Below are 19396 nucleotides of genomic sequence, written 5' to 3' on the forward strand. Positions count from 1 at the left end.
AACGAATTAAACTCGTAAGTCAAGGTTTCACTGTATATATGTATGTATGTATATATATATATATATATATATATATATATATATATATATATATATATATATATATATATATATATATATATATGATATATCATGATATCCTGTGGAGGTTGAAAGAGGTGACAGTAAGGGAGGCATTAAGAGAGAGGCTGAGTAGGGTATGTGGTTGGATGTCTTGGATGTCAATGAATGCTCGTCTGTTGGGAGCCGTTGGTGAGGTATGTGGATGGACAAAAGGACCACCGAGGCACTCGGAAACATGGTGGTGGGATGATGAAGTTGGAAAGAGGATTGACGAGAAGAGGAAGAAGTTCAAGGAGTGGCAGAAGGTGAAGGGTACGGGAGCAGAAACAGCAGAGCATGAAAGTTATAAGGCAGCCAAGAAGGCTGCAAAGAAAGAGGTAGCAAAGGCGCAGGAGGCATGTAGGAAAATGTTCGGAGAACGCTTGGATTCGGAAGAGGGTCAGAGAGCAGTATTCAGGATTGCAAAGCAGATAGCAAAAGAGAGGTGTGATGTGATGGGGGTGAGTTGCTTGAAGGATGAAGTGGGACAAATCGTTGTGGACCCAGATGGAATTAAAGGAAGATGGAAAAGATATATGGAAATGCTGTTGAATACAGAGAATGAATGGGATGGCAACATAGAGAGTAACCCAGTTTTAGGACCGGCAGAGAAGATAACTGAGAAGGAAGTTCAGGAAGTGATAAAAGCAATGAAGAGTACAAAAGCGGGAGGGCCGACGGGGGTTGTGGTAGATATGTTGAAGGCAGCAGGAAGTTGGGGTGTGAAGAGAATGACAGAGATCTGTAATCTGGCGGTGAAAGAAGGCCGCATTCCAGTCGATTGGGAACTGAGTACCCTCGTCCCTCTATACAAGGGGAAAGGTGACCCTCTAGAGTGTGGCTCGTACCGAGCGATAAAGTTATTGGAGCATGGAATGAAGGTATTGGAAAGGGTGTTGGAGAGGAGGATAAGGAAGAAACTGAAGATCGACGAAATGCAGTTTGGATTTATGCCAGGAAGAGGAACGACAGACACACTTTTTATTGTGAGGCAGTTGCAGGAGAAGTACATGGAGAAGAGGAAGAAGTTGTTTCTTGGGTTTGCTGATCGAGAAAGCATTCGATAGAGTTCCACGCAAAGTATTGACATGGGCAATGAAGAAGTTAGGAGTGGAGGAATGGTTGATCAGAGCAGTGATGGCAATGTACAAAAGAGCGTGCACAGCTGTAAGGACGAAGGACGGGAACAGTGGTGAGTTGGAGGTGAAGGTGGGAGTGCATCAGGGGTCAGTACTAAGTTCACTACTATTTGTAGCTGTGATGGAGGTGCTGGCTCAGAACGTAAAGGAGGGTTTACCGTGGGAGTTGTTGTATGCAGATGATCTGGTGTTGATTGCAGAAAGTATGGATGGACTGAAGGAAAAGATGAACAAGTGGAAGGAATGTATGGAGACAAAAGTTCTGAAAGTGAATATCGGAAAGACGAATGTGATGGCAAATGGTAAAGCATGCGGTGAGGTGGAAAGAACTGGGAAGTGGCCCTGTGCGGTGTGCAGGAAGGGTGTCGGAGTGAACTCCATTCAATGTACAATGTGCGCTGCGTGGGTTCATCAAAAATGTAGTGGTCTGAGAGGGTCATTAACCAGTGTGGCAGCTACATTCAAATGTAAGGTGTGCACAGAGGGAGCTGCAGATGGAGGAAATGTTGAGTTGGATCTTGGAGACGGCGTGAAGCTGGAAGGTGTGAAAACATTTTGCTACCTCAGAGACATGCTGAATGGAGAAGGTGGATCAGACTCGGCAACGGTTGCTAGAGTGAGATGTGCATGGAAGAAGTTTCGGGAACTGAGTGGCGTGCTGATGAGGAGGGGAGTGTCGTTGAAGCTGAAGGGAAAGGTGTATGCTGCATGTGTGAGAAGTGTTATGATTTATGGGAGCGAGACATGGGTAATGAACATAGAGCAGCAACGAAGGTTGGAAAGGGTGGAAATGCGAATGGTTCGATGGATGTGCGGAGTATCGTTGAGAGAGAGGAAGACAAATGATGAATTGCGAAAAATGATGGGAATAGAGCCTGTGATTGATGCTGTGAAGAGGAACCGGTTGAGATGGTTTGGTCATGTGTTGAGGAAAGATGAAAGTGACTGGTTGAGAAGAGTGATGGAAATGAATGCAGAAGGAAGTAGAGGACGGGGAAGACCGAGAAAGACTTGGCTAAAGATGGTGGAAGAAGAAATGCGGGCAAGGGGGTTAACAAGGAGAGATGCAGAAAATAGGGCAAGATGGAGAAGATTGTCATGGGGACCGCAAGGCTAACCCCCGCTCTAGCAGGGAAAATGGCCTTAAAATGCATGTTTATATATATACATATATATACTACTACTTGTTTATACATAATGTTGATCAGACAATCACAAACAAAACACCAAAAAAGAAACCAGAGCGACAAAGAACAAATCTACTTCGTCAGATTTGCCCAAACAGCTCTGTCAGTTGCGGCGGATTTCAGTTCGTCTGTATGCAGCCCAGTGGTACTGCAGACGATATTAATGAACGTCAGGTTCGGCCGACCAACTCTTCTTTCTGATGCTTCCAAAGTAGGATGCTATTTGCTGCTTCTTCTTCATGCAGGAGGACATGACCCACCAATCTCAAACGCCTCTTCCTCACATCAGAAAATTTTGGCAAATTACCATATAGTTCAATGTTTGTGACGTGGTCTTGCCAACAGATGTTGAGTGTTTAACTTGGTGTTGTTGCCATCGATTTTACGTGTCATGCTACAAGTCAGCATCCACGACTTGCACCCATACAGCAAGATTGATTCAACTGTAGCTTTACATAGCCGGATTTTGGTGCTTCGTTGCAGCAGGGCACGCCAAAAACTTTCTCAAGCTTGTTTGCTGCCGCCCACGCCTGTACAATGCGGCAGCTGACGTCATAGGCAGTGTTAGTATATGAGCCAAGGTATTTGAAATCCTGAACTATCTCGGGCACTTCACCATTTGCTGCCGAGGGTTCGTTGTTCATTGGGTCGACGATGTATGTGCATGCACTTTTGTTTTTGAGACGTTGATAAGAGGACCGACTTTTCTGGCTATATCTTCGATTCTTGATAGGATGTCATGTGCATCTTGTGAATCAGCAGCGACAGCGATGTCATCAGCATAGTCGAGGTCAGATAGTTTCTGAGCAGGGTGTCATCTGCTCATGCGGCGTTGCAATGTGACACCATCTTCCTCCGTCAATGCGGTACGCATCACCTAGTCGACCACCATAATGAACAAGAAAGGTGCAGGAGTGTCACCTTGAAGCACTCCCGCAGTGACGTCAAATAGCCGAGTTGGCCCATCAGGTGTGAGGACAACAGCAGAAGTGCAATTATACATCTCCTTGATTGCGTTTGTTATCTTAGGTGGTATACCATCAGCACATAGTATTTTGAACATAGCGTCTCTGTCTATCAAGTCAAACGTTTTTGTAAAGTCTACAAATAACAACACAAGCTCCCTGTCCACCTTGCTGTTTCTTGCTTCTTCAAGCAGCCTTCGCAGTGCAAGAATCTGAGCAGCCGTAGATCGGCTTTGGCTGCGGTTTGTGTCAAGCCGATTCCACGATAGTTTGTGGGATATATATATATATATATATATATATATATATATATATATATATATATATATATGTGTGTGTGTGTGTGTGTGTAATGGGAATATTGGGGGAAGGGGGGACCTCATTGGTTGTTGCTCGAGATACGACGGTGGTGGTGCTCTTCCGCACCATTCATCCCCTTCGCAACCTCCACCCCCCCTCCCATCCAGAACCTTCCCCTGCAGCCCCTGACACCAGCTTATCAACGTCCGCCTGGTGCTATTGGCAATTCATTATACCTGCTCTGCTTTCCACCTCCCCGTCATGGCTTGCTCACAATGGCTGAACAGTTTCTGAACTGAAGCGTGAATCGCTTCAATGGCAACGGAAGGTCCTCCACCCTAATATATTTTATACTTTGCACACCTGCTTTACAGGCAGGTTTCACACAGAAAACCTTATCCTGTCCACAGAAATGTTACACTCAATATTACACAAAATGTATGTGTGTGCGTGCGTGTAAATATACATCAACAAAAATGCCATTGTTTTCACCAAATCCGAGGCATCCGTGGTCTGTCCAGATGATTCACAACTACCTAACTACCTGAAAACCAATACTGCATGACAATACTCATTGAAATGTTTCTCAGATTACACGTGTTGCGTCAAGCGTCAGTTCCACCATACCTGCTTCGTGCTCAGTTTCTGGCTGCATCGTGGTGGATGTGAAGCCAGACGCCACTCGTCCAGTGGAATAGTGAGCCTGCATGAAGCACAATTAGGTGATGATACATTATACATTCAAGCTCTAGGCGGCATAAATCCAAAGCATCAATGAGTCAGCGTTCCCAATCAATGAGACGTGTCAGTCAATATAAAGCACCCTTGTGTACACTGCCGTCAGAAAGTATTCACAACCCTTGATATTTTCATATTTTGTTGTGCTCCAGCCTGAATTTAAAATGGATTAAATTGAAATTGTTTCGCACTGATCTACACACAATACTCCATAATGTCAAAGTGGAATTCTTGTTTTATAATTTTTTACAGGATAATTCAAAATGAATAGCTGAAATGTCTCGAGTCAATAATTATTCAACCCTTTTGCTATGACACTCCAAATTGAGCTCAGGTGCATCCAATTTTCTTTTATCATCCTTGCGATGTCTCTATAACTTGACTGGAGTCCACCTGTGGGCTAATTCAATTGATTGGACATGATTTAGAAAGAAACACACCTTTCTATATAAGGTACAAGTTGAAAGTGGGTGTCAGAGCATAAACTCCACCATGAAGTCAAATAAACTGTCCGTAGAACTCCGAGATACAATTGTGAGGAGACAGATCTGGGGAAGGGTATAAAACAATTTCTAGAATGTTGAAAGTTCCCAAGAGCACAGTGAGCTCCATCATGAGGAAAGGGAAAGAATATGGAACAACCCAGACTCTTTCTAGAGCTGGCCGTCCGACCAAACTGAGCAACCGGGCAAGGACCTTTCTCAGGGAGGTGACCAATAACCCAATGACCACTCTGAATGAACTACAGAGTTCCTTGGTTGAGATGGGAGAACCTGCTGGAAGGACAACAGTCCCTGCAGCACTTCACAAATCTCAGCTTTATGAGTGAGTGGCCTCATGAAAGCCACTCCTGAGAAAAAGGCACATGACAGCATGCCTGGAGTTTGCAAAAAAGGTATGTGAAAGACTCAGACCATGAGGCGAAAGCTTCTGTGGTCTGATGAGCCAAAAATTGAACTCTTTGGCCTAAATGTAAAGCGCTACATTTGGCGGAAACAGAGCACAGCTCATCAGCCATCTAACACGATCCCTACCGTGAAGCATGGTCGCAGCAGCATCATGATATGGGGATGCTTTTCAGCGGCATAGACTGAGAGACTTGTAAGGATAGAGGGAACAATGAATGGAGCCAAATATGGCAAATCCTTGAGGAGAACCTGCTTCAGAGCACAAAAGACATTAGACTGCGGCAAGAATTTACGTTACAACAGGACAATGACCGCAAGCAAACAGCCAAAGGAACACTGGAATGGCTTCAGAACAAGAATGTGAAAGTCATTGAGTGGCCCAGCCAAAGCCCGGACTTGAATCCCATTGAGAATCTGTGGAAACACTTTAAGATTGCTGTTCACCGAAGCTCCACATCCAACTTGACAGAGCTTAAGCAAATCAGCTTGGAAGAATGGGAGAAACTCTCCAAATCCAGATGTGCAAAGCTGTTAGACATACCCAAGAAGGCTCGAAGCTGTAATCACCACCAAAGGCGCTGATATGAAGTATTGATTCAGGGGGCTGAATACCTATGTAATTTTGTTATTTCTGTATTTCGTTTTCAACAAATGTGTAAAATTTTCGCAAGACATGTTTTCACCTTGTCATTTTTGGATATTTTGTGTAGATCGATGACAAAAAAATTAAGTTTAATCCATCTTGAATTCATGCTGTAACACAACAAAATGTGAAAAAGTCAAGTGGTGTGAATACTTTCTGAAGGCCCTGTGACTTCAGAGCGAGAGGATCTAGTTGCAGAATCGGCATCGATTCCCACCCACAATACCCATTACCTCCGGTAGGGATCGGTGGTTAAACCACTTGCACTTATCCACATGTACAAGCGAAAGTCGCAAATCGTCTCTGCACAGTCTTTGGGGAGGCAGGAGGCGGGGGGTTAGGGGTGATTAATTTAATGACCTTGGGTACCCCAAGCTTGAATGCAAAATTTGGTGTGGGTTGGCCAAGCTGTTTTCAATACCATAAGGAACAGAAATACAGACATTGCCTCATTTCATAGAGTAGGATAGGATAGGATAACCAAGTGTAATCTAATTTAGCAGCGACTGTCTCGAAAAGATGATCTTGTGCTCTATTTTTATATCTAATTCAGATTGCGGTGCCAATCTGAATCGGATGACGAGGTGAATATAAGGAAGATGGTGATTAACAAGATATCTCCAACAGCCAGACAAGCGGAGTCCATGAAAACCTCGTCATCCTATTTGATCACGAGTGTTGCATTGTTTTGGTTTTTTTTGAAACAGGAAGTCACAAGCAATCTCCACGAAAGTACTCAGCTCATCATATTTGATCACGAGCACTGGATTGTTAAAAGCAGTTGCTATTGGGTCAGTGCTTTCAGGATCCAATTTTTTTTTTTCTGAGGGCAGTTCAAGGTTGACATGAACTTTTTATTCAACCAAATAAAAAAAGTACAGTAAAGTTGAAACTTCGGCTCTTTCTCTAGGTATTCCGCTGCAACACGTACGCACTTGTTCCCTTTATGTATATGGCAGTACCTTTACGTCACCTACGTATAAATCTTTGGGAGAGGTAAACAGCGGGGGGAGTGGGGAGAGGTTCCTAAATTGCTCATCAAGTCGTAGAAATCACAATAATTTAAAAGGATGGTCACTCTCCGTACTATGGTTGAACGGGAGACCTGCACCCCCACCGGCCCCCGATATGAAAGCATCCTTGTACTTATTGAATTTCAAAGTGAGAATAAATTATCATTTCCACACTTCTGACATTTAACTCAAATTATTTTGCAATTTCACGTTTCGTAATACAGCGATTATCCAAATAAATAAATAAATAAATAAATAATAATTGTTTGACGCTGGATTCGGCGACGGAACTTGGTTGTAAGTGAAAACGCTCAAGGTCACACACCAATTTACGGCCATTTTTTCAACTCCATGAGCACATCATTTAAGCTCACGGACATTAAAGAAATGCAATCACCAAATTTTGCGTGCAGTCTCCTGTGAATTTCACTCGATTTGATGTCCTCCTTCACAAGGAACTCAACGACACATCTCTGCTCAACAGCACACATGGCTCTGTTGGGTACCATCTTGGTTTTACCCAAAATGCTTTGATTAGTATTGATGTAATTTCCTTCATAAACGTCCCCAGGGGAGATATCAGTGTAGAAAATCTCAGCATCGAGCGGTTATTTTTTACATCTTCTGCAATAGGAAGTCCATAAACCCTGAAGTGTCCTTGTAAAAAGTCCATTCCGAAAAATAATTTCCTTGGTTTAAAGAAAATGCGGAGTTTCGTGATCTTCTTCTCGTTTTTTCAGCACTTGATACCATAATCCGAATTAATTACACTAACCATTCATAATCACATTTAATCGATTGGCAAGTTCTATTTGACCAGGGTGATGGCCAATGGCCTATTTCTGTGAAAGATAAGTTTTATTTAATTTTCAAAACAATGATAACGAGTGCTGAGAGGACACTCAGCCCATTCCCTTTGAAGGACGTTCCCTTTATCAACAACTTGACAAGTGAGAACAAGAAAGAGCAATCAAATTGCAAACCCTCACCAGGATGTATTTTCAGTCGTTTTTAAGGCTTTTGTGTTAAAACAAATATGGCGGCCGAACCACGTAACCGATGACGTCATCATTTTTTTTTTCTACACTAATTTATTCCTAGTCTGGTGTTGTCTAATAGCTTGGTTATGGCTTAGCGTCGAGTTTAATTCCTAGTCTAATAGCCTGGTGTTGGCTTAGCGGTTAGGGGGAGGGGCAGGGGCAGGAGTTGACTCAGCCTGTCATCCTTCCGAGGTCTGCAAATTGAATTCCAGCTTTCTGGGATGAATGATCCCGGTGTGTACCCCGATTTAGAATAGGTACATCGTATCCCTGCACATCGTAAGAGGCGACTAAGTGTTGGCGTCAAGAAGGGCATCCGGCCATAAAAAAAACATTGCCTCAAATAGGGATACATTGGGGATTTAGAAGAGGTACATCAGGTACAATAGGAATAGGTACAATAGGAATAGGTACATTGGGGATTTGGGGATTTAGAATAGGTACATCGTATCCCTGCACATCGTAAGAGGCGACTAAGTGTTGGCGTCAAGAAGGGCATCCGGCCATAAAAAAAACATTGCCTCAAATAGGGAACCATGATTGTCATAGGGCCCGCAAGGCTAACCCTTGCTCTAGCGGGGGAAAATGGCCCTAAAACGATCATTCATTCACTCATTTCATTCAATTTATTCCTAGATTATGCTCAATAAATTTCATCTTGATGGGATGAAGTTTTGTACTTGTCAAATTATGACGTCATAATAGAGGCACCAATGACATCATCACTAACAGATGTTATTCCACATGGAGAGTTATTTATAATGAGCCATGTCTCAATTTTTTCAAAAATTTCAATTTAGCGCTTTGAGAAATAGAGGTGCAAAGTTTTTCGTTTATTCCAAGATGGCGGCCAAACCACGTGACCTATGATGTCATAATTATCAGTAAAAAATTATACAGGAGGAGTTGCAGCTATGGTGAAAATCTGTCAATTGGACCAACGCTTGCAGAGAAAATCATATTTATTCTGTGCGGACAAACAGACAGACAGACGAAAAATCACTCATAGAGCGACACTTGGAAAAACAGAACAAAGTAGAATGGCACTCATTAGAGCACCCTTTTGACCTCAAAAATAATTAGTGGTTGAATTCAGTCATCTGATATGCAAATCGTCTTCAAAGTTTAAGTTAATCAGAAGAAAATTGAAATTTTTTGAAATTTGGCCTATGTTGACCTTTTGACCTATGTTGACCTCAAAAACAGTTGGTGGTTGGTTTCACGAAACTGATATGAAAATCCCATTCAGCTTTCAAGTCAATCGGATGAAAATTGAGGATTTTAGAAATTTGAAAAAAGTGGTTGACCTTTGACTTATGTTGTTGACCTCATGGCCTATGTTGATCTCAAAAATAGTTGGGGGTTGAATGCAGTTTGCTGATATGACGATCCTTTTCAAATTTCCAGTCAATCGGATGAAAATTGAGGATTTTAGAAATTCGAAAAAAGTGGTTGACCTTTGGCCTATGTTGACCTTTTGGCCTAAGCTGATCTCAAAAATAGTTGGTGGTTGAATTCATTTAGCCGATATGTAAATTCTATTCAATTTTTTTCAAGTCAATCGGATGAAAATTGAGGATTTTAGAAATTTGAAAAAAAGTGGTTGACCTTTTGACCACAAAATAAATATGATTTTGTTGGACCACGAACTCTACCATTTGGTGAAGTTTCGTGAAGATCGATTAAAAACTGTGACCTGGAGGCAAGTATAAGTGAGCGGACAGACAAACACACAAACCAACAAGCATTTAAAAACAAGCACAAAAAGTTTTTTTTTTTTTTTTTTTTTTTTTTTTTTTTTTGTATACAAGATCGAGGCTCGTGAAAGAGCGAACATTAATCACACAGAAAGACAAACAGACACACAAAACAAATAACATCGGGAGCGGTAGACAAGATGGGGAGAGAGGGGGAAGGACACAAACACAACATTTGAGAGCAGGGACCGAGAGACATGGAGACATCGAGAGAACTGTGGGAGGGAGAGGGCTTTGGGGGGGAGGCATGGGAAGGGGGGGGGGGGTGGGAGAGGTATAAAACATATGGACACTGCCAAGACTTCCAGGAAAGAAGTTGGAATTTCAAACAAGGTGGATCTGGGGTGAATTAGTGGGGGTAGAAAAGATCAAGGTTTTGGATGGGGGAAGATAAGAGATGGTGGTGAACAGCTGTTTTGAAGACCTGGAGGGAGGAGTGTGATTGAAGTGAGTGTGGGAGTTTGTTCCAGAGGCGGGAGAAAAGAGGAATGAAAGAGTGAAGGTGAGCAGAGAGCCGAGATTTCGGCAGTTTAACCATCAGAGGGTGGCTGGCAGATCTTGTGCGACCTGTAGGAATATTTGGGGGACAGAGCACAGAGAGAGCTGGGGGAGCAAGGCCGGAGAGGAGTCGGTAGAAGACAGAAAGACCACCTACCTGCCTGCGGTGAGTGAGTGAAAGGCCCTCAGAGATAGCTTCATCGCGGGAGATTCCAATGATTCTGAAAGCTTTGGATTCAACAGCGTGAAGCCGAGCCAGGTGTGAGGCAGGAGCACCAGCCCATAGGGGAGAACAGTATTCCATTGAGCTGCGGATGAAAGCCTTGTATGTGGTGAGGAGCTCAGGTGTGCCTAGGAAGGACTTCGCATGACGGAGGATGCCCAGTCGGCGACTGGCTTTGGAGGCCAGCTTGGAAATGTGGTTTTCCCAAGAAAGATCATGGCAGATGGTGAGACCCAAAAGCTTGAGCGACAGAACTTCTTGGAGAGGATTGTTGAGAAAGTAGATGCGAGGGTTGTCCAGTCGATCTTTTCGGAGAGACATAGAAGAGTGTGAGATTTGTCAGGATTGAAAGACATGTTCCACATGTTTGACCAGTCTGTGATTTTGTCCAGGTCTTCAGAGAGTGAGGAGGCTGCAGACTGCCGATCTGAGGGAAGAGGATTGGAGCGGCAGAGAGTGGAGTCATCAGCAAAGAGATACAGAGGATTTTCCAGAGAGTCGGAGAGATCATTGATAAAGACCAGAAAAAGCACAGGGCCCAGCACACTGCCTTGGGGAACTCCAGCCTGAACGGGAAGGGGAGATGAGAGAAATCCATTCAGGGCCACACGTTGACTACGACCAGAGAGGAAGTCCGCAAGCCATGCATGGAGATTTCCATGGATACCATAGGAGGAGAGTTTGGTGAGCAGAGCTGGGTGCCAGACCGTATCGAAGGCACGTGATATGTCAAGGGAGACAGCTCTGATTTCCTGTTTGGCATTGAGGACCTCCATCCATTGTTGAGACAGCAGAAGCAGCATGTCCAGAGTAGAGTGATCTGGTCTGAAACCAAATTGATGATCAGAGATCAAGCCATTGGAGAAGAGGAAAGATTTCATATCCGAAGCAATGATGGATTCCATGACTTTGCTGATAATTGGGAGCAGGCTGATTGGTCTGTAGTTGCAAGGATCTGTTTTTGCACCTTTTTTGTGTAAAGCGGTAATGTTTGCTGATTTCCAGGATGCTGGCAGATGACCTTGAGCAAAGGATAGGGTGAAAAGAACAGAGAGAGGGTGAGATAGAGCGGCAGAGCAGGATTTTAGGACCCGTGGGCTGATGCCATCTGGTCCAGTTGCAGAATCAGAGTCGAGGTTTGACAAAAACTCCTTCACCTTGTCAGGAGAGAAGGTCAGAGTCCAGGAGCAGTTTGGTTCGACTGGGAAAGGTGGGAACAGAGAGAGATGGGTTTGGGACTAAGGATTTTGAGGCAAACACAGAGTTGAGGTATTCGGCTTTGTCACGTGCGATGTCAACTGTGTGGCCATTTGAGGTAAGGGAGGGGATGGAGGGGGAACAAACACCAGAAACGGATTTGACAAGACGCCACCAGGATTTGGAAGAGGGAGACAGATAAGAGAGTTCGGTCTTGAGAACGGAGAGATATTGTTTCCTGGCTCTCCTGAGGGTGGACACACACTTGTTTCGGGCTTTGTGAAAGGAAATGAGATTTCCTTCCGTTGGATTTGCTTTCCAGGAGACGAAGGCAAGTTGTTTCTGGGCAACAGCCTCACCACAAGATTCCGTGTACCATGGACGGGAGGAAGGGTATGACAACTGAAGACGAGATGGGATAAATCTGTGCATGAGAGAGAGCAATTTACTTTGGAAGAATTCCCAGGATGAGTTGATGTCAGAGGTGGTAGAGATGGGAGACCAGTCCAGATGATTGATGGCTGCTTGAAGACCGTGCCAGTTGGCCTGAGTGAAATGCCAGACTCGTCGACGCTGAGCAGGCTCCCTGAGGATGGTCAGAGAGATGTCCACTTTAACAAGGACATGATCAGATGATCCGATCGGAGCAGAAGAAGAGCAGCAGACATTTTCAGGGAAGTTAGTCATAACCAAGTCCAGAAGAGAAGATGTTCCGTTGACTGAGATCCGGGTCGGGAAATTGACAGATTGTGTCAGTCCCAGTGAGTCGCAGAAGTCCTTTGCTGAAGAGCCATGGCTGGTGAGAGAGGTACCCACACCCAGCCAACTGGCATGGTGACAATTGAAATCACCACATATGAGGAAGAGAGAGTTGGGATGAGTAGATAGAAGTTGGTCCATATCATCAGACAGCGAGATGTAGATGGAGTCATCACTGTTTGGTGGACGGTACAACACACATATGAACAAGAGGTGGGATCGAAGGGGAAGCCGTAGCCAGAGGTATTCCTGGGGGTGAGGTGGAGAGAGTGCAGTGCAGGGCGAGTGAGGAAGAGAGTTTTTGATAAAGATAGCAACCCCGCCTCCAGGACGAGGCTCAGGTCTATCATACCGGAGGAGGGAGTAGCCCGGGAGAGATACTATGGAATCAGAGACATCATAAAGGAGGAAAGTTTCTGTTAAGCAGATCACGTCTGGTTTGACAGAAGCAACCTGTATGGAGAGATCAGTTAAGTTTGAACGAAGGCCCCGGATGTTTGAGGTCCATACCGTTAATGAAGAGGAAGGGGGAGCATCAGATACAGAACAGGGGGGAGGAGGGGTAGGGTAAGATGTGGAAGAGGTGGAAGAGATAGGGAGAGCTGTTGAAGGTGTGTCAGAGATTTCAGAATAGCTCGGAGAAAGGGAAGGATGGGGCGGACAAAAGGTTTGATGGTGATTGGGTGAGCCACAATGAGGTGTTATTTGAGGAGGGGGAAGAGCGAGGCAGAAGGTTGGGGGAGATGGAGGTGAGAGTTTGAAGGGGGAAGAAGCGGGGAGGACGCTTTGAGGAGGGGGAGTGAGAGGGGGGAAATTGAGAAGCAATGAGGGTGGGGAGATTTGAGGGGGAGGGGTGAGGGGGGAGTTTGGGAGGGAAGGGACAAGGGGAGGGATTTGAAAGGGATGGGATATGGGGGATATTTGGAGGGGAGGGGTGAGGCAGGAGTCTAGGAGGGGAGGGGCGAGGGGGCGTCTTGGCGGGGAGGGGTGAGGGGGTAGTTTAGGAGGGAGGGGGCAAGGGGGGAGATTTGAAAGGGATGGGTGATGGGGAAGATTTGGAGGGGAGGGGTGATGGGGAAGATTTGGAGGGGAGGGGTGATGGGGAAGATTTGGAGGGGAGGGGTGAGATTGGATTTTTGAAAGTGTACGATTTATGGGAAACGAACATTTATTGCAAAATGAGTTTCTTGTGACCTTCGAGTTAAAAATACGTTTAAGGACGCTGGATGGAGGATGGAGTGCAGGAGAGTTTAGGGAATGTAGAAAAAAGGCACTATAGGAGATGGATATTTTTTTGGGGATGAATTGATTTGGTGAGCAAGTCGAAAGCAGCCTTTTAAAGAAGAAGAAGAAAAAGGTGTTATAAAATATGACGGAATACATAACTTGAGGGGAAAGTGTAAACATTGAAGGTTAATGAGTGAAAACTATCTGGGGAAATGGGGGAGAAACACGTGGTCGAAGAACGAACGAACGAATAAGAATGAATAAACGAATGAGAACAGAGAAGGAAATGTTGTTTTTTTTTTTTTTTTTTTTTTTTTTTTTTTTTTGAGTTGAGATTTACACAAGGAAGTAGGCTTTGGGTGAAAAGCCTGGGAATACAGAGAACGAAAGTTATTGGATCACAAACGACGGACCGCTGAGAGAAAAACAAAGCCTCAAGGTTGTACAGTGCACACTGTACAAGGCCTCAAGCCACGACACGGCAAACAGACGATCAATTTATGAAAGATAAACACCGAGAAACAACCAAAGTTGCACACAATAACTTCACACACCGAAAGATAAATACAGTTTCGACAAAATACAATTGTGAACAGACTTAACTTCGAAAAACGTGGAGACCGTGTGGAGCTTCGAAAATCCCTCCCACCGTCTCCGAGATCTCGCGAGATCTCGCGAGGTCTTTATTGTAAAGCTCAAACTGTAGCACTCTGAACTGTAGCACTATGAACTCAAACTGTAGCTCAAACTGTAGCACTATGAACAAAAGGTGGGAGCGGAGAGGAAGCCGTAGCCAGAGGTACTCTTGGGGGTGAGGAGGAGAGAGGGCAGTGCAAGGAGAGTGAGGAAGAGAGTTTTTGATAAAGATAGCCACCCCACCACCAGGCCGAGGCTCAGGTCTATCATACCGGAGGAGGGAATAACCAGGAAGAGATATTAAGGAATCAGAGACATCTTGAAGGAGGAAAGTCTCTGTTAAGCAGATCAAGTCTGGATTGTCAGAAGCAACCTGTATTGAGAGATCAGTCAGGTTTGAGCGAAGGCCCCGGATGTTTGAGGTCCATACCGTTAATGAAGAGAGAGGGGGAGCATCGGGTACAACCCAGGGGAGGGGAGGAGTAGGGTAAGATGAAGGATGAGAGGGGGAGGTAGGGAGAGCAGTTGTTAGTGTGTCAGCGATTGCAGAAGAGTTCCAAGAAAGGGAAGGATGAGGAGGATGAAAGGTTTGAAGGTGAAGGGATGAGGCACAGAGAGGGGTTGTTTGAGGGGGGGCAGAGGAAAGAAGAAGGTTGGGGGGGGGGGGTGGAGGTATGAGATAGAAGGGAGACGAAGTGGGGAGGAGGCAGCTTTGAGGAGGAGGGGGGAGGAGGGAGAATTGGAGAGGAATGGTATGGGGGGAGATTTGAATGGGAGGGGTTGGGGGGGAGTTTTGAAGGGGAGGAGTGAGGGGGGAGTTTAGGAGGGGAAGGGCAAGGGGGGAGTTCAGGAGTGGAAGGGCAAGGGGGGAGTTCAGGAGTGGAGGGGCAAGGGGGGAGTTTAGGAGTGTAGGTGCAAGGGGAGGGATTTGGATGGGAGGGGCAAGAGGGGAGTTTAGAAAGTGGATGATTAATGAAAGACGAACATTGAAAACAAATTGGGTTTGTTGTGATTTTCAAGTTAGCAATCCGGTTCAGAATGATGGAGGAGGGATGGAATGAATGTGAATTTAGACCATGTAGTGAGGGAGACGTATAAGATATTGAATTTCTTTTTTTTGAGGTGGAATGAGTTGGAGAGGAAATTGAGAAAAGCCTTTTAAATAGGAAGAAAAACAGCGTGTTGTAAAATACCACTGAGTAAAACACTGAAGGGGAAAGGTTATACATATTTAAATAATATTTAAACAGAACCGTGAACAATCTTATGTGCACAAAAATACCAACGGGGGGAGAGCCGAGAGGGACCACCACGAGTCACGTGAAGGGCAAACGGTGTTTTAATTAAAACAAAAGCCGTGTCGATGTTACACAATGCCTAGATGCAGCTGTGCCTATAACGTCGATGTTATAGGCACAGGACATTCCTATTGATTCGATTACTTGATGTTATTTTTGTGCAAAGTGAAAATATATCTCGGCAATTTCCCGTGTGTGGCGACGAATTTTTAATATATCTCGGCATTTTCCCGTCTGTTATTTCAGGCAGTGTATGACTGACCATGCCGCGATTTAAAAAAAAAAATCTCGGCAATTTCCCGTGTGTGGCGACACGTGAATGAAGCTATGCTCCTCTCTCCACATTATTGTGACGACGTATAAATTAAATATTTCATCGTGACGATTGTCATCAAATGGACGAATTTTTAATATATCTCGGCATTTTCCCGTCTCTTATTTCGGGCGGTGTATGACCGAGCATGCCGCGATAAAAAAAAATAAAATCTCAATGGACTTGAAGTTACAGGCCTTTGAGAATTCATTTCGTTCTATAAAGGGCAACTTTCATCGGATTTTCTTCCCGTTTTTTTTCAACCGAGTCTAAAACTATGTTAGCGACTGTGAAAAATGAAATGATATATCGAATTTGATTTGAAATAAAACTGTGAGAGAGGAAGACACCACGGGCCTACAAAACAGGCCTCAAAGCTATGCGAGTTAATAAAATGGTGGATATTTGTTTATATGAAGCCTCTCCCACAATGGGTGGAGCTATGGTTCCCAGAATGGGTGGAGCTTTGAGGTTTTGTCTTCTCTGCAAGAACAAGAAGAACAAGAAGAACAAGAAGAAGAAGAACAACAACAACAGCAGAGGGCACTCTATGACCAGCGTCTGCGACGCGGCTAAAAAATCACTCACAGAGTGACACTTGGCAAAAGAGAACAAAGTAGAATGGCACTCAGTGGAGCATCCTTTTGACCACAAAAATAATTAGTGGTTGAATTCAGTGACCTGATATGCAAATTGTCTTCAAAGTTTAAATTAATTGGATGAAAATTGGCAATTTTAGAAATTCGGCCTGTGTTGACCTTTTGGCCGATGTTGACCGCAAAAATAGTTGGTGGTTGGTTTCAGTAAGCCGATATGAAAATCCTTTTCAAATTTCAAGCTAATTGGATGAAAATTGAGGATTTTAGAAATTTGAAAAAAAGTGGTTGACCTTTGGCCTATGTTGACCTTTTGACCTCAAAAATATATAGGATTTTGTCAGACCACGAACTCTACTGTTTGGTGAAGTTTCATGAAGATTGGTTTAAAATTGTGACCTGTAGGCAAGTATAAGTGAGCGAGTGGACGCAAGCGGGGCCGGCCAGACATGGACGCACGCACGCACGAGTGATCAACATGCAAAAAAAACAAAAACATTTTGCCAAGTAACAAACTGACTCAAATGAAATACCCTCTCCTCAGGGCGAGGGTAACAATGTACTTGAGGAGATGCTTACGGCCTGTTACATGTATCATAGGCCTTTGTACATATTAATCTTGGCCAGTCCAAAACAAGTGGGCATCAAATACAAGCAAGGTGAGCGAAGACTCCACCGACTAACCTTGCTTGTTGATCTCTATGGGACAAATTTTTTTGACAAGTATGTATATGTGTCGTCGTCTGTGTCGTCGTCTGTGTCGTCGTCTGTGTCGTCGTCTGTGTCGTCGTCTGTGTCGTCGTCTGTGTCGTCGTCTGTGTCGTCGTCTGTGTCGTCGTCTGTGTCGTCGTCTGTGTCGTCGTCTGTGTCGTCGTCTGTGTCGTCGTCTGTGTCGTCGTCTGTGTCGTCGTCTGTGTCGTCGTCTGTGTCGTCGTCTGTGTCGTCGCCGGTGCCGTCGCCGGTGCCGTCGCCGGTGCCGTCGCCTGTGTCGTCGTCTGTCGTCGTCTGCTCACTTATACTTGCCTACAGGTCACAATTTTAAACCGATCTTCACAAAACTTCACCAAATGGTAGGGCTCGTGGTCCAACAAAATCCTATTTATTTTTGAGGTCAAAAGTCAAAAGGTCAACAGAGGCCAAAGGTCAACCACTTTTCTTCAAATTTCTAAAATCCACAATTTCTATCCGATTGACTTGAAATTTGAATGGGATTTTCTATCAGCTAATTGAATTCAACCACCAACTATTTTTGAGATCAGCATTGGTCACAAGGTCAACATAGGCCAAAGGTCAACAACCATTTCCAATTTGTAAAATCCTCAATTTTCACCCGATTAACTTAAAATTTGAAGACAATTTGCATATCAGGTCACTGAATTCAACCACCAATTATTTGTGAAGTCAAAAGGATGCTCTACTGAGTGCCATTCTACTTTGTTCTCTTTTGCCAAAGTGTCACTCTATGAGTGATTTTTCATTTGTCTGTCTGTCTCTCTGTGAGCAAGATATCTCAAAAAATGGATTGATTCAGACGAATCTTGATGAACAGGTTGTGACGTGTCAAGAACGAATTAATTCGATTTTGGTAAAGATCCAGATCCAGATACAATTACCATGCGCTCGCGAAGTGAAAGGCAGGATTAGGCATCCGGTTGTGTACGTACTTGTGGCGTACGTGGGTGTCTGCATTTTAAAAATTCATTTTCCCGGCAACCGTTGGTCAGATTGATTAAATTTTACCATAGGAGCGCCTCCGCCTGTATAATTTCTTTATTCATTTTTATGACATCATAGGTCATGTGGTTACAGGCGCCATCTTGGAAAAACCGAAAAACGTTGCACCTCTATATCTCTTTTTTTTTTCTTTTTTTTTGCATACATAATCGAGGCTCGTGAAAGAGCTAACATTTATCACACAAACAAATCAGACAAACAAACAAAGTATATAAAGAGGTGAGCGGTAGATAAGATGGGGAGAGAAGGGGAAGCACATAAACACAACATTTGAGAGCAGGGACATCGGGAATGTGTGGGAGGGAGGGGGCTTGGGGGGAGGCGGCGTGGGAAGGGGGGTGGGGGGGGGGTGGGAGAAGTATAAACACAAGGACACCAAGGACTTCCAGGAAAGAAGTTGGTATTTCAAAAAAGTGGTATTTGGTGTGAAATTAGCGGGGGTAGAAAAGATCAAGGTTTTGGATGGGGGAAGATAAGAGATGGTGGTGAACAGCTGTTTTAAAGACCTGGAGGGAGGAGTGGGATTGAAGAGAGTGAGGGAGTTTGTTCCAGAGGCGGGAGAAAAGAGGAATGAAGGAGTGAAGGTGATCAGAGAGTCTTGATTTTGGCAGTTTAACCATAAGAGGGTTGCAGGCAGATCTTGTGCGACCTGTAGGAATATTTGGGGGACAGAGCCCAGAGAGAGCTGGAGGAGCAATGCCGGAGAGGAGTCGGTAGAAGACAGAAAGACCACCAACCTGCCTGCGGTGAGTAAGTGAAAGGCCCTCGGAGGTAGCTTCATCACGGGAGATTCCAATGATTCTGAACGCTTTGGTTTCAACAGCGTGAAGACGAGCTAGGTGTGAGGCAGGAGCACCGGCCCAGAGGGGAGAGCAGTATTCCTTTGAGCTGCAAATGAAAGCCTTGTATGTGGTGAGGAGCTCAGGTGTGCCAAGGAAGGACTTCGCACGAAGGAGGATGCCTAGTCGGCGACTGGCTTTGGAGGCCAGATTTGAAATGTGGTTTTCCCAGGAAAGATCATGGCAGATAGTGAGACCCAAAAGCTTGAGTGACAGAACTTCTTGGAGAGGATTATTCAGAAAGTAGATGGGAGGGTTGTCCAGTCGGTCTTTTTGGAGAGACA

General features: G+C 44.6%; 1 protein-coding gene across 1 annotated transcript in view; it reads right to left on the bottom strand.

The window, feature by feature from the left end:
* Positions 1-19396, bottom strand: part of PPIL2 (peptidylprolyl isomerase like 2) — a 122275-nt gene that overhangs the window by 57738 nt on the left and 45141 nt on the right. The window contains exon 11 of the mRNA XM_068136115.2: positions 4321-4396. Within this exon, the coding sequence (XP_067992216.1) occupies positions 4321-4396 (76 nt within the window). The remainder of the gene's footprint in view (positions 1-4320; positions 4397-19396) is intronic.

The sequence above is a fragment of the Myxine glutinosa genome, chromosome 14, assembly GCF_964187855.1.
Source record: "Myxine glutinosa chromosome 14, kmMyxGlut1.1, whole genome shotgun sequence".
In the NCBI taxonomy this organism is placed as follows: Eukaryota; Metazoa; Chordata; class Myxini; order Myxiniformes; family Myxinidae; genus Myxine; species Myxine glutinosa.